Source organism: Rana temporaria, chromosome 1 (assembly GCF_905171775.1).
Source record: "Rana temporaria chromosome 1, aRanTem1.1, whole genome shotgun sequence".
Lineage (NCBI taxonomy): Eukaryota > Metazoa > Chordata > Amphibia > Anura > Ranidae > Rana > Rana temporaria.
In genome coordinates, this window is record NC_053489.1 from 584,560,265 (window position 1) to 584,574,629 (window position 14,365).

Below are 14,365 nucleotides of genomic sequence, written 5' to 3' on the forward strand. Positions count from 1 at the left end.
TGATATTCTGTTGTTATTACCCAAGGACCTTACAATGTAGTCACTCCTCCTGTCAGGAGGTTACCGCCGTAGCCAAAAACTTGCATGCATAAAAGGGTAATATCCCGCAGGAGAGAACCAAGGTGGGGCTACTAAGGGCAACAATGGACAATGTTGAGGGTCAATAAAGATTTATTGGAATAATACAAAAAGTGATACTTGGATAAATATTTACATAACGCTACCAATAGCTAATACTAAAAACCATCTATTTGTTGCCGGCAAGTGTTGCACCAATAAACATAGTTTATTGTGTGTGTGCACACAAACAACACAAACAAAACATGGATTAACATAAACAACAAATAACCAAAAAACATCTCCGGACGCCAAATTAGCCGCACTTGTTGAGATTCCCGCACGGTATAGCACCGTGTAGCTCAATTAAATAATCATAGTGAAAAGTTAGGAACTTCCAACATGTCCAACACTTGCCGGCAACAAATAGATGGTTTTTAGTATTAGCTATTGGTAGCGTTATGTTGTAAATATTTATCCAAGTATCACTTTTTGTATTATTGCAATAAATCTTTATTGACCCTCAACATTGTCCATTGCTGCCCTTAGTAGCCCCTTATATGCCCGGGGGAATTCCACCTTGGTTCTCTCCTGCGGGATATTACCCTTTTATGCATTCCTATGGAAAAACTGCGATTGAGCATACACATGGCCGGGATTCCCAACCAAAGCTCCATCGCAGTTTTCCTGTCGGGAAAACCTCTCATGTGTAGGGGGAAAGACAGACCGAGCAGGTTCTCGGTTTTCCCCTCTGGATTTCCGACGGGAACTTTTCCCGTCGGAAATCCTGCACGTATGTACGGGGCATAAGTCTATACCTGGCTTTACAGCTTGTTCTTTTCAGAGACAAGAAGCTTATTTAATAGAGAAGAGAACAATGTGAAACCAATCAAAATAAATCAATCACCCAAAAGGCTTCTGTAAACTGTAATCTGGCTGGTCGCTTACAGTTATTGCACCTGTGACATCATGAGATCATTCTCAAGGTTTTTAGTCCTTGCAGTAATTGTATTTTAGCAGACCTTTAATAAGTGTACCTCTCACCTAGAAATCTCTGTTGTACAGTTTTGTAGACTCAGCACTTTTTGTATATTATGGCTGCATGTATAAGGTAATGCTTTGTGATAAATTATTCATTAGATCAACAACATCCAAAGGACGGCCAGTTTTACTTTGCACATACATTTTCATAAGTGACCAAGGTCCTTTAATAATTCCAAATAAAAAATGGGAATATATTTTAAGATTACAATTAGCAATGGGGTAAAAATGGTAACGATGAACTACAAAGTACAGTAAAAGGAACTGTAAGTAAAGTAAGTCATACAAAGCCATGTTTTCAGTTTATAGTATAGATTTCAATTTACTTTCAGGTCTGGGAAAGATAAATTGTGAATGCCTGCAATGGACTATTGCGCTTTAGGCGGGGGAAAAACACAGTGGCCCGGATTGAGAAAGCACTTACGCCGACGTATCTCGATATGCGTCGCGTAAGTGTAAATTAGCGCCGTCGTATCTGTGCCCCGTACCCAGAACACAAGATACGCCTGAAAACAGGCTTCTTCCGACCAACGTAAATTTCCTACGCCGGCGTATCGTAGGCGCATATTTACGCTGGACGCATCTGGCGCTCCCATTGATTTCCTATTCAAATATGCAAATATTCAAATATGCAATTGAGTGAGATACGGCGATTCAGAAACGTACGTTTGGCCGGCGCAGGCTACGCGCGGTGCGCGTAAGTGCATCGTCCGGCGTAAAGTTACCCCTCATAAAGCAGGGGTAACTTTGCACCAGAGTTGCACAGGTCAGTGGAGAGCAGCTACAGCAGCACCGTTACGGACGAGCAGGACAACTCATCTGTAGGCCAACATGCCAGGGGCAGCCGTGGTCATAGCACTACTGCGTCTACGGGCACGTAGAAGGGCACGGGAGAGGATATACCGCACGGGCATAGACATCTTTGGCATGGGTGATTCGGAGGTGTATCGCATCTTCAGATTCAGCCCTGATGCCATTCTGGAAATAGCCACAGCCCTGCATGATGACATCACCAGCAAGACACAACGCGTACATGCAGTGCAGCCACTGGTCAATGTACTGGCAACACTGCATTTCCTCGCCAGTGGATCTTTTCAGCGTACAAGTGTAGTCATGGCTGGGATGTCACAATCCACCATGAGCAGATGTGTGCACCAGGTAGTACCCGCAATCCACAGACGCATGTCCCACCACATCATCAGACCCACCCATGAGCATCTGCGGCAGAAGGCAATTAGCGGATTTCTTCAGAATTGCCGGATTCCCACGCACCGTGAGGGCCATTGATTGCACACATGTGGCACTACGGCCCCCTCAAGCCACAGAACACATATACCGCAATCGGAAGCATTGGCATTCCATCAACGTACAGGTGATAGCCGATGCCCAATGCCTCATATGGCACGTCCGTGCCAAAAACCCAGGGGCCAGCCACGACAGCTACATCTACCGTCAAAGCAACATCCCAACAGAATTCAAACAGAACGTGTACGGGAACAGCTGGCTGGTTGGTGAGTGACATGGGAGTCAGGCATGAATGTCCGACCCCATGATGCAGACATCACGAGGGGCACATGCACGACTAACATCCTCCTGTCTTTTCCCTTCCAGGTGACTCTGCATATGCACTTGGCCCCATCTCCTCACTCCATTCCAGAATCCCCAAACCAGAAGAGAGAGAAAATACAATGCTGCACACATACGTTCCCGTGCAGTGGTGGAACGCACAGTTGGGATCCTGAAGTCCCGTTTCCGTTGCCTGGATAAGTCTGGGGGGACCCTGTTGTATTCCCCAAACTTTGTGTGCCAGATCATCGGTGCATGTTGCATGCTACACAACTACACCATAAGAAAGGGCCTGGAGATTGACATATGTGATGACCTGACCCCCAAACCCCAAAGTCACCCCCTAACCGAGGCTACCCCGTCTGCTGAGGGAAGAGCAGTCAGGAGATGCCTTGTGGTAGGCTTCTTTGCATGTTAAACACACACATTCATCATGGCACAAGGAGAATGCACGCATGCACACCACTGTGGTCCCTAGCTCACACACAACACATCCACATCACATTGGATTAGCCCAAGTCCACCATGCAGGACTGTCCATTCATACCACATTCACACGGTCGTGGGGATCACTTCTCCCCAACGACCCAGGGTGACACCCCTTTGCCGGCAGGAATGTCACCCCCACATTCACACACCAGTCACACTGTAGCCTGCACTACTCCCCGTGTGCAGGAATTAGAAAAAAAAAGACAACTCATAACCTGAGTTTAAATAAAAATAAACACTCATCACCTGAGTATACAAATAAAACCAAAAACTCATCACTTGAGCATAAGGCTTCATTTCCACTGGCGTTTTTACAGCCACTGTTGTTAGGCTTTTTTACAGCTTAAAAACGCCTGTCCATGTTTATTTTGTAAAAAAAAAAAAAAAAAAAATTTTGTGAGCTGCAGCTTTAAAAATGCCGCGGTCGCGTTTTTGCGCGTTTTTTAACGTTTTTGCGCGTTTTTGAGCGTTTTTTAACGTCTGGCGTTTTTACAGCTCTACTCTGGAGCTTCAGAACGCCCTGGTCCTGCGTTTTTTTTACAGCTCAAAAACGCCTATGCCATTTGCAGCTCAAAAACGTCTATGTGGGCATGATGCCATAGAATAACATGGACAGGCGTTTTTAAGCTGTAAAAAACGCTCAGAAAAGTGGCTGTAAAAACGCCAGTGGAAATGAAGCCTTAAAGAAAAGCAAAAAATAAATCATCTGCCCTGTCGTGGGCTGCGCCTGGTGCCTAGGCTCCTGGGCCGCAGTCGCCTGGGGGGAGCCTCAGGTGGGGGTGGGTTGTCTGGTGGAGGTACATCCCCCCCGTCTCTCCCTGGCTGCCTGCCTGCCCTCCAATGCCAGGGCTATGCGTTGGAGGAAAGTATTTGTCACCGCCTGCATCCGCAGCTGGCGGGTGGTGGTGTTGCGCAGGTGGCGCCATGTCTGCCTCCCCTCCTCTTGTACGGCAGCTGCTAGGCTCCTCCCCTCCACCTGCATGGCAGCCGTATTGGCCTGGACTGCGTCTGCCAGGCTCCGGACCTCCGTTACAAGGCCTGGTGTGGTGGCCTGCAGCTCCCCCAGACACGTGACAATACCTGTGCAATTGCCACTCACATCCTGCAGGCTGTCATTTATGGCAAAATTCTGATCCGCCTGCTGGGTGAGGGCCTGCTGCACAGCTAGGGTACAGGCAGCCTGGGTCTGGGCCGAGGAGGCCAGGCTCTCTTCCACATGGTGCAGGTCCCCCACTAAGGCAGCCAGATGGTGGGTTTGGCAGGCCTGGTCCCTCGCCAAATTCTCCTCCAATGCCTCCGGAACACCCCTTGTTTTTCGTGTAGCCTTCCTTGGGGCAGGAGAGGCTTGGGGCAGGCTGGATGGGGTGGCCCTTGAGGGGCTATCCCTGATGGGGGGGTGGCCCTTGAGGGGCTATCCCTGATGGTGGAGGAGGTTTGGGAGGGTACAGGTATGGGGGTCTCCTCCACTATGAAAAAACCTTCCTCCATAGTGACCTGCTCCTCCTCTACTTCCTCTACAGGTGAGGTGGGGGCACTCTCCTCCAGGGATGGCGTCGGTCGCCCAGCAGCCGACGACAGCCCAGCTCCCTCCTGGACATCTGTGGATGACACAAAGCATTCACATTTTGGTGGACCCACACACTTGTCACATGTTCCCTTCCACCCCCTTACATGCTACCCACTGGAGAGAAGATAAAACACACTTACCTGTCCTCAAGGGCTGATCAACCGAATCATATCCCTCCAGGCCCTCAACCTGCTCCCTCTCCAGGCATCGGGCAATGACCAGCTCATCAGGAGTGAGGGTGATGTTGGTGGCTGGTCCACCTCCTGTGCCACTGGCATGCCTCCGGATCTTTGCCAGCTTTTCTTTAACAAGACGCCGCAGATCATTAATCTTTTTCGTTATATCCCTGGGGGTCCTAGCCTCCACGCCAAGGGCATTCACCTGTGTGGATATCTCCAGCAGGATCTGATCTTTTTCCACCTTGCTGGTAGTGCCAGTCAGTGCCCCATAGGGGCACGCGCCGTACTTATTGAGGCCCTCGATAATAAGTGCCTTCTCCTCAGGGGTGAAATTGAGCTTCCTTCGACCCTTAGCAGTCACCACTGGTGCAGACATGCCTCAAGAAACAAACAAAAGTACTAGCAGTAAAAAAAATGCTTGTGTACTTTTGCACTTGACGGGCGCATGTCTGCGCGTATTTATGCACTGGGCGTAGGCGTTGGGCCGGCGTATCTTAGGGGTTACGCCAGGCGTAGTTGATAGCAGATGGGTGCAGTCAATTCGTCCACGTCACAGCGCATGCGCCGTTTAAGATACACCCGACGTAAACCACTGCGACGCGGTCGGACCATCATTTGCATGGGGTGACGCCCACTTACACTTACACTGCCCAACGCCATCAAAAATACGTTATGCTGGCGCATCTTGGTGAGGAATAGCTTTCTGAATACAGTACATGCCTCTCCGCGCTGGTCCGGCGTAGTGTAAATAAGATACGCTACGCCGGCATAAATATGCGCCAATGTATCTGAATCCGGGCCAGGGAGTTTTTCTTTGTTTTTGGTTCAGCCAGGGGTTTGAATGAAAAAAAACTCACAGATCCCTGCATTCAAACAACCGAAATGGATGCAGGGATCTCCCCAACTGTGCTATCATATTCTGACAGCGGGGGCTCTCCGCCTCTGTCAGAATACACAGGTCACAGCTGCAGCCATTGGCTGCATGTGCAGATCAAATGCTGGTACAGACAGAGATAAATTTGGTCCGTGTATACCAGCATTTACAGTGGCTTTACCTTAGTTAAAGGGGTTGTAAAGGTAAAAAAGGTTTCCCCTAAATAGCTTCTCTTACCTTAGTGCAGTCCTCCTTCACTTACCCCATCTTACAATTTTGCTTTTAAATGTCCTTGTTTCTTCTGAGAAATGCTCACTTCCTGTTCTTCTGTCTGCAACTCCACACAGTAATGTGAGTCTTTCTCCCTGGTGTAGAGTGTCGTGCTCGCCCCCTCCCTTGGGGGGGCGAGCAGGAGAGTCAGGACGCTTTCTACATTGCAGATAGAGAAAGAAACTGTGTGTTAGTGGGCGTCCTGACTCTCCTGCTCGCCCCCTCAAGGGAGGGCGTGAGCACTACACTCCACACCAGGGAGAAAGCCTTGCATTACTATGTGGAGTTACAGACAGAAGAACAGGAAGTGAGGATTTCTCAGAAGAAATAAGGACATTTAAAAGCAAAAACGAAGGATGAGGTAAGTGAAGGAGGACTGCAGGTAAAGGAAGCTATTTAGGGGGGAAAAAAATTACCTTTACAACCCCTTTAAGTAAACCAGCACTGAGGACAATTCAGAGGCTGCCATTGCTTCTTTCTGTATACAGGTGCTTGAAAATTGGAGCCCATTTATTATGGTAATTTGAACTTAAAGTGTTACTAAACCCAGGACCCTGCATTCACTATATCTGGTCTCCCACAGTACACAGAACATGAAAATGCTATAGTTTTAGTAAATATAAACTGCTAAATACCTTTTCTCATCAGCAGTATATAGCAGTCTTATGACTTCTATCAGTGTCTGGTTAAAGCTTGTAAGAGGAGCTTTCATTCTCCCCTGATTGTCCTATGAGGCTGCAGGACCCCTGACTCTCTGTCTGGACAGTGCTGATTGGCCCTGTGCTGATCACATGCACTCTCCCAAGAAAAAGGAAACTCTCTCGCAATACACACCAAACTGAGCATGTGCAGAGTGCCCACAAGGCTCTGTACTATCAAGAGATGGTTTGGGACTGTGGAAGAAGGTGAGAATAAGAGGAGACAGGATCAAACAGTCTTTTTACATAATGTGCAGGATTAAGCCCTTAGGATCCACAGTGAGTATAACAAGCATGCTCTCCTGCATATACAGACTGATTTTACTGTTGTAGGTTTAGTAACACTTTAAGATGGGTGTGAGCCCAGTTGTTAAAATCTCATATACTATTTAATATAATAATATATTTTCACAAGTCACGTTCAATATTTTTAAATCTGCAGTTTTCATTAAAATAGTTCCTGGTCAGCCTGCCATGAAGGACCTTATTCAGGCACTTTACTGTATGTTATAGGATGGCAATGTCCTAGTCTCATAAGTGTACTTCTGCATTATCACCCTGTCACACACTCTCCAGATAGAGTCTACAAGTCACCACTTTAATGCATCTAATGCAAACATGGTTGATTATAGTCGCCATCAGGAAACCTAGCTGAAGGAATGGCATGCTGCCATAGCTAGTGTTCAGGAAACTTAAATACTGAATTTTATTAAAAAAAAGGCAATTGTTTATGATACATAAGGGGATATTTATTATAACTGGAGCACTCTGAATCTGGTGCATCTTTGCATTGTAGCCAATCAGCTTCTAACCTTAGCTTTGACAATAAATTCTGGAAGCTGATTGGTTTCTATGCAGATCTGTACCAGATTTTGCACACTCCAGTTCTCTTGTACGGTGCATTAGTAAACAAAATGTCATTCAGGTGGGGGTTGCATCTATTTTAACCCCTTTGCACCAGTGACTCCCGACCCTTTAAAAAGGAAGTAAAAAAAACACCCTGCAAGACAAAGGCATAATAAGCTAGTATAGCTGCACAGCATACTAGCATATTATGTATTACTTACCTCCGATCAAAGCCCCGGCAGCGGTTCACGACTCACAATCCGGATGCTGACATGTCGTCCTGGAGTTACTTCCAGGTATCGCGGCTTTGGCGCTGTGATTGGCCGGAGTCGCGATGACATCACTCCAGCGCATGTGCGTGGGAGCCACCCCGGTAATGGCATGAAGACTGAAGCAACGACACATAGGTGCCATTACTTCAGTTTGCCCCAGTGCGCATGTGTCGATCACTTCGGCACATGCAGACACAGGGGGATATCTCCTAAACCGCGCAGGTTTAGGAGATATCCTGGGTAGCTACAGGTAAGCCTTAATATAGGTTTACCTGTAGCATAAAGTTATACAAAAAGGTTTTACAGCCACTTTAAGGGGTTTCAGATGCCACGGGGCTGGGTTTTTGATCATGTAACCTCTGTGATTGGCTGTCACGGTGGTCACATGCTCAGAAAGCTCCTGATTGGATGCAGTGATTGGGAGCTTTCTGTAAGGCCCCGTACACACGACCAAACATGTATGCTGAAACTGGTCCGCGGGCCAGTTTCAGCATACATGTTCGGTCGTGTGTAGGCGCGAGCAGGCCGAATTCCAGCAAACATTTGCCCGCCGGGCCTTTTCCCAGCGGGCAAATATTCGTGGACGTGTTTTAAAACCGTCCGCTGGAATCCTGCCCGCTCGGACATGTACGGTCGTCAGTACAGACCTACCGTACATGTCCAGGTGCCCGCCGTCCCTCGCATGCGTCGAATGACTTTGACGCATGCGTGGAAGCCTTTAAATGGCAGGCCCGCCCACGTCATCTTCGCGGCGACGACGCGGACACGCCCCGCGTATTGTTTACGCGCGGACTTCTGTACGATGGTGTGTACAACCATCGTACAGAAGCCCTCTGGCAGGCATGTACGGTGAAAACGGTCCGACGGACCGGTTTCACCGTACATGTTGGTTCGTGTGTTCCCCGGCCTTAGCTGCTGGTAACTTTGCCAGTAGTGAACAGCGCACAGCTGGTTTCACAATGTTGCATGCAAATATGCGGCCACTTGGCGCCATGGCCCACCCGCTGAGAGGCCACGTATTTGTGTTCCATTGGCACCAAAAGGTTATCATGTATGTTTTTCACAATTCTGCAGTACTGGAACATAAAATCATTGGATGATAATAATAGTAATATTTTATAAAGATTATAAATATATAACTTATACAACATTTTTTATTTTATACTTGAACTAATAAAAAACCATAAAGTGGTTTAATTTTGTGGAGTTTAAGGGGCATATCCACGTCCCTGCACGTAATCTTCCGCCGGGCGCAGCGTATCTAAGATACACTACGCCGCCGTAACTTATTTATTTTATTTTAAATCCACAAAGAATTTGCGCCGTAAGTTACGGCGGCGTAGTGTATCTCTGGCGGCGTAAGGGCGCGGAATTCAAATTGGATGTAATGGGAGCGTGTTTTATGTAAATATGTCGTGACCCGACGAAACAGCGTTTTTTTTTAACTGCGCATGCGCCATCCCTGGGGGTATCCCAGTGCGCATGCTCGAAATTTAACCGGAACAAGCCAATGCTTACGACGGTGACGTCATTCTATGCAAATTCCTATTCGCGAACGAATTACGCAAACAACGTAAAAAATTCTAAATTGTACGCGTGAACGACGGCCATACTTAACATTGAGTACGCCTCATAACAGCAGCTTTAACTATGCGCCGGGAAAAGCCGAACGCAAACAACGTAAAAAAAATGCGCCGGCCGGACGTACGTTCGTGGATCGCCGTAAATAGCTAATTTGCATACTCGACGGAAACGCTACCTAGCGGCCGCCGAAAAATTGCATCTAAGCTCCGACGGCGTACTAAGACGTACACCTGTCGAATCGATCCCAGATGCCGTCGTATCTTGTTTTGTGGATACAAAACAAAGATACGACGTGGGAAATTTAAAATTACGCCGGCGTATCAAGAGATACGCCGGCGTAATGCTTTTGCAGATCTGCCCCTAGGGGCCCTTTCACACGTGCGGACCGTATATCCGCATTTTTATCCGTCTGTTGCGGATGAAAATGGGACATACATTGGTCCCTATGTGATTACGGGTGTCAGCGGATGACCATCCGCTGACACCTGTAATCACCCACCTCCGCAAAGATCCACATTTGCGGACGGAAGAAAATCCTTTTTTTTCTTCCGTCTGCCGGATCGGATGAACACGGACATACGGTCCGTGTTCATCTGATCCCCCATTGGGGAGAGCGGAGGAAAGACAGGGCGGTCCCTGAACAGTGTGCGGGGACCGCCCTGTCAGCTGCCAGCTCAGCGGAGATTTTACGGAGGATCCCCGCTGAGCTTTTTACGGACACACGGAGCGGATCATTACTGATCCGCCCGTGTGAAAGGGCCCTTAGTCTCTAAGTAGCAATTAACACTTTTACCTTTTTTCAGTTACAGTGGGAGAGCAGCTAATATGCAGTTTGGTATCTGGCATCCTGAATTCTTTTTTAATTGCTAGCTGTAATGAGAACAAAGCAGAATAAGCACCCGTACCTGCGGAGGAGCAGTTTCTTTTTCTGACTTATACCTGACAAGTTTAAGGCCAATTATTGATCCTAATTTGAGGTTTTCTGCATCTTCCTAATTGTTAGGAATAGGGGCAGTAGAGTCTCCCTGGCACTGCAAGGGTTAAAAGTTCATTTTGTCTTGCGAATAATTAATAAAATGTATTACTTATTTCTTGCACTCCCAGCAACTGGTGCTCTCCTTCAGTCTTTGGTAGGGTGACCAGACATCCCCGATTTCCAGGGACAGTCCCCGCATTGAGGACACGTGGTTTATAAAGACCATTTATATGGAGAGGAGGAAGCCTACATGAGTAAGGACTAGAAAAAAATAGCATTCGACTCTTGCAGTGATGAAGAGTGATTCATCCTTGCAGTGGGATTACATTTTGTGACCTGTCTAGATACAAGTAGTATTGTGGAACTTTATATTTTCTATTTTTCTATTTTTTTTTTTTTTTCAGAGGAATTGCTGGGACCATCTTGGCGGCAGCTATAATAGTGTGGTGCAGTTTCTCAGCCTCAAAAATCTTCATCTCTACACTGGCAATGGAAGGACAGCAACTACTTGTAGCCTATCCCTGTGCACTGTTTTATGGATTATTTGCATTATTAACTGTGTTCTGAAATTCTAGGTGCCTTTATATTAATTTATGAAAATAAATGGAAAAAGACATGAACACTCTGTGTTTTTCTGGATAATAGCAAGGCAATATACTGTAGATGTGTTTTATGATAATACTGTATATGACCTTTATTAGGTATGCATAGGTTTTACATGGTTTTTCATTGTATCATTATGAAATATAATATTGCAGAGAATGACAGCTCCAAGCCCTCTGTTACAATCCCTCTCCAACAAAAAATCCTTGTGAATAGCCAAATTGGCTGTGCACCCTATCAAATTGCATAATTTTGTGCCAGACTTTGCATGCCCACTTGTAAATAGCATTAATGGCAAAAATGCTGATATAGTCTTCCTGGGACCAAAATTAAACAAAACTTTACTGCATTAGAAAAACAAAACTGGAGCAAAAGAAAGAAGGGGGGAATCAAGAATAACTATCACTAATGCCCACAAAGACTAGAGTAGTCGTATCTTACAACATCCCTAAAGGGACCTTTTATTATAAGTAGACTTTGGTTATGTGTTAAAACCGACCTCCATCACAAAGGAACGTGATAAAAATAAAATGGGAAACATACAGAATATTTTACAAATAAAGGTTAAAAATAGGAAAAAGGACACTTTGCTGTGCAGAGTTTGGGGTATGAAGGTGGGAGAGACCTAAACTCTAGTATACAGTAAGTGACTATTAACTATGGACTAAAAAGATATTATAATGTTTCCATGAACACTTACCTTTCAGCATATTAAACATCAGGAAAAAACACCAACTGCAAATTAATGAAAATAAGCTTGCGATTAGTGTTCTGGTAAAAAATACAGGAGTGATATCATGGACTCCTTGGGGCATGCTAAGAATGGATCCAAAATTACTCTCTCTCGAGAAAAAATTGGTTTCCATCTCCATCCCAGTTAGAACTAGAGATCCAGTTGATGGCAATCCCCTGGAGTCCATGAATCTGGTATTGGACTTGCACAAAATGTACCACAACCAGTTTGGTTAATTGTTTCTGTGCCGCAGACATCATTCAAGCTATAACAAGTTGAAAATCTTGTGCTTTTGAAAACAACATTTAAATGGTCCAGTGGTTTTCTCGACATAGACCAGTGAGCAAGTATATTTTATTGTTTCCATGGGGCAGATTTTCTCTCACTGTTCCAGAACAGAAAATTTGGTGTATAAGGTCAACAATGGGCTACAATAATGGCCCGTACACACGATCCGAATATCATACGAAAAATGTCGTCTGAGGAAGAATCGTACGATAAATCGGATCGTTAGTACAGGGCTTCCGTGAGACGATCATGACAGTTCATGCGATATTATTTTATCGGATATGCAGGAAAATTTTCCTCGTACGATACCTAAATCGTAAGATTTTCATTTTGTCAGTACAGTTGTCATCCAAAAATACAACACAAATACAGTAGGTGACCGCGATATTGTGTCAATCTCGCTCCCTTTGGCGGCGAGATTGACCACCTACTGTACATTACAACACATGACATCACTTCCAATTTTTTTTTCTCTCGTACGAGAATTTTCGTGACTTTAGTAACCTATTCAATTTCTACTTGCGACTAGTAAACGAAAAAAGTTGGACGATCTGTCGTCCTATTTTCGGATAGTGTGTACATGGCATAAGGGTGGCCTTTGATCTAGTTAAAGCACATATGATGTCTCTAAAACAGATATGCAGATCTATAGATTTTGTATTAACATTCTCCTTTTTTAAATATAACTTTAGTCTGTTTAATGCCTGTAATCCATATTTGTATTTAGGGGTGAAGGGCTAAGAAATAAGTGGATTTTGCATTTTCATGCTAGTAAACATTTGATACAAATCTTAACATGTGGAGGGGTAGGTAGATGGTTATAGGTGAATAAAAAGGATATTTTAATATATTTTTTGCAAGTTCACTTTTGCTTCAACACAGTGTATATCTTTATTCATATATTTTATATCATAAAAGTACTGTATATACTTGAGTACAAGCCGAGTTTTTCAGCAATTTTTTAGGGCTGAAACTACCCCCCTCAGCTTATACTCGAGTCAGTGTACCTGAAGTTATTGAGAGGCTACGGGCGTCCATCGTTTAAAACTAACTAACAGGTCTATAGTTACTTGGTAAAGACTTTGTTCCCTTTTTAAATATAGGTACCACATTGGCCCTGCGCCAATCCAGTGGTACTATTCCTGTCATTAATGAGTCCCTAAATATTAGATACAGTGGCTTTGAAATTACAGAGCTCAATTCTTTTAGGATCCGTGGGTGGATGCCATCTGGTCCAGGTACTTTATCCACCTTTATTCTGACTAAATATTGCTGGACCATATCACTTTTGAGCCATTGTGGATTTCAGGCTGTGTCACTCCCACCCCCATTATGGACATGAGCTCCCCCATGCTCCATTGTATACACAGAGCTGAAGAAAGCATTAAATAAATTTGCCTTCTCTTTGTCCCCAGTCACCAACTCTAGATTATTTTGTAAGGGGCCTACATGCTCAGACCTGATCTTTTTACTATTAATATATTTAAATAATTTTTTGGCGTTTGTCCTACTATCTTTTGCAATCTGTCGTTCATTTTGAATTTTTTTTGACAGACACGAGTAGAGGATGGCTGATCTGCTTCTCTACTGACAGGGGGGTTTGTGTTAGATTTTTAATTTATTAATATTTATTATGTGATAAATGTTTCTGAATCAATGTTTAAGACATGGTAGCTTTGAGGACAGACAAGGTCAGTTACAGGACAGTACATCTGTTGTAGTGTAGACCACATCTATTCTTGAAGCCTACATCAAGACAGTGGGTGGAGATGTGTTACTTAAAAATACACAAGTGGGTGTTAAGTTTATCGCCAACCTTCTTTGGAGCTAGTCTAATTGTGAATTATGCTTAGCTTGGCTTTTAAACCAGTATAAGAACACATGTGGATTACGTAGTTAGCTAGGGACCTCAGGGTCATCGGACCCGAGAGGAAGATGGGGGTTGGAACCCAACCTGCTGGAAGGGACCTTTCCCAGCAGAGAGATGTACCATCATTAACATCTATTTCCTCCTTCTGTAACTTTTTGAAGTATCAACATGCCATGTGTTATCAGTTGTAACAATGTAAGCATTGACTGTCTTGCTGTCCTGTCTTTGGAAGAATAAACATTGTATAATGAAGGAAACCTGAGTCTGTATATTGGGAACCAAGAACGCCTGGGATGGAGGAGAGTTTTGACATATCGCATGACACGTGTTAGAAAAATGTATTTTCTCTCCCCCCATTTAACAGTCTGCACTGATTGATTATCAGTGCAGCCCTCCGAGGATGCCCATCCAGGACCACCAGGGATGCCCACCTATCACCACAAGGGATGCCC

At 45.1% G+C, this 14,365-nt stretch overlaps 1 protein-coding gene across 3 annotated transcripts in view; it reads left to right on the plus strand.

Annotated features, from left to right (window-relative positions):
* Positions 1-11,574, plus strand: part of YIPF7 (Yip1 domain family member 7) — a 77,033-nt gene extending 65,459 nt beyond the window's left edge. For all 3 annotated transcript variants that reach the window (XM_040335003.1, XM_040335006.1, XM_040335005.1), the window contains one exon: positions 10,824-11,574. In XM_040335003.1, coding sequence (XP_040190937.1) covers positions 10,824-10,986 — 163 coding nt within the window. In that variant the 3' untranslated portion in view covers positions 10,987-11,574. The remainder of the gene's footprint in view (positions 1-10,823) is intronic.
* The last annotated feature ends 2,791 nt before the right edge of the window (positions 11,575-14,365 follow it).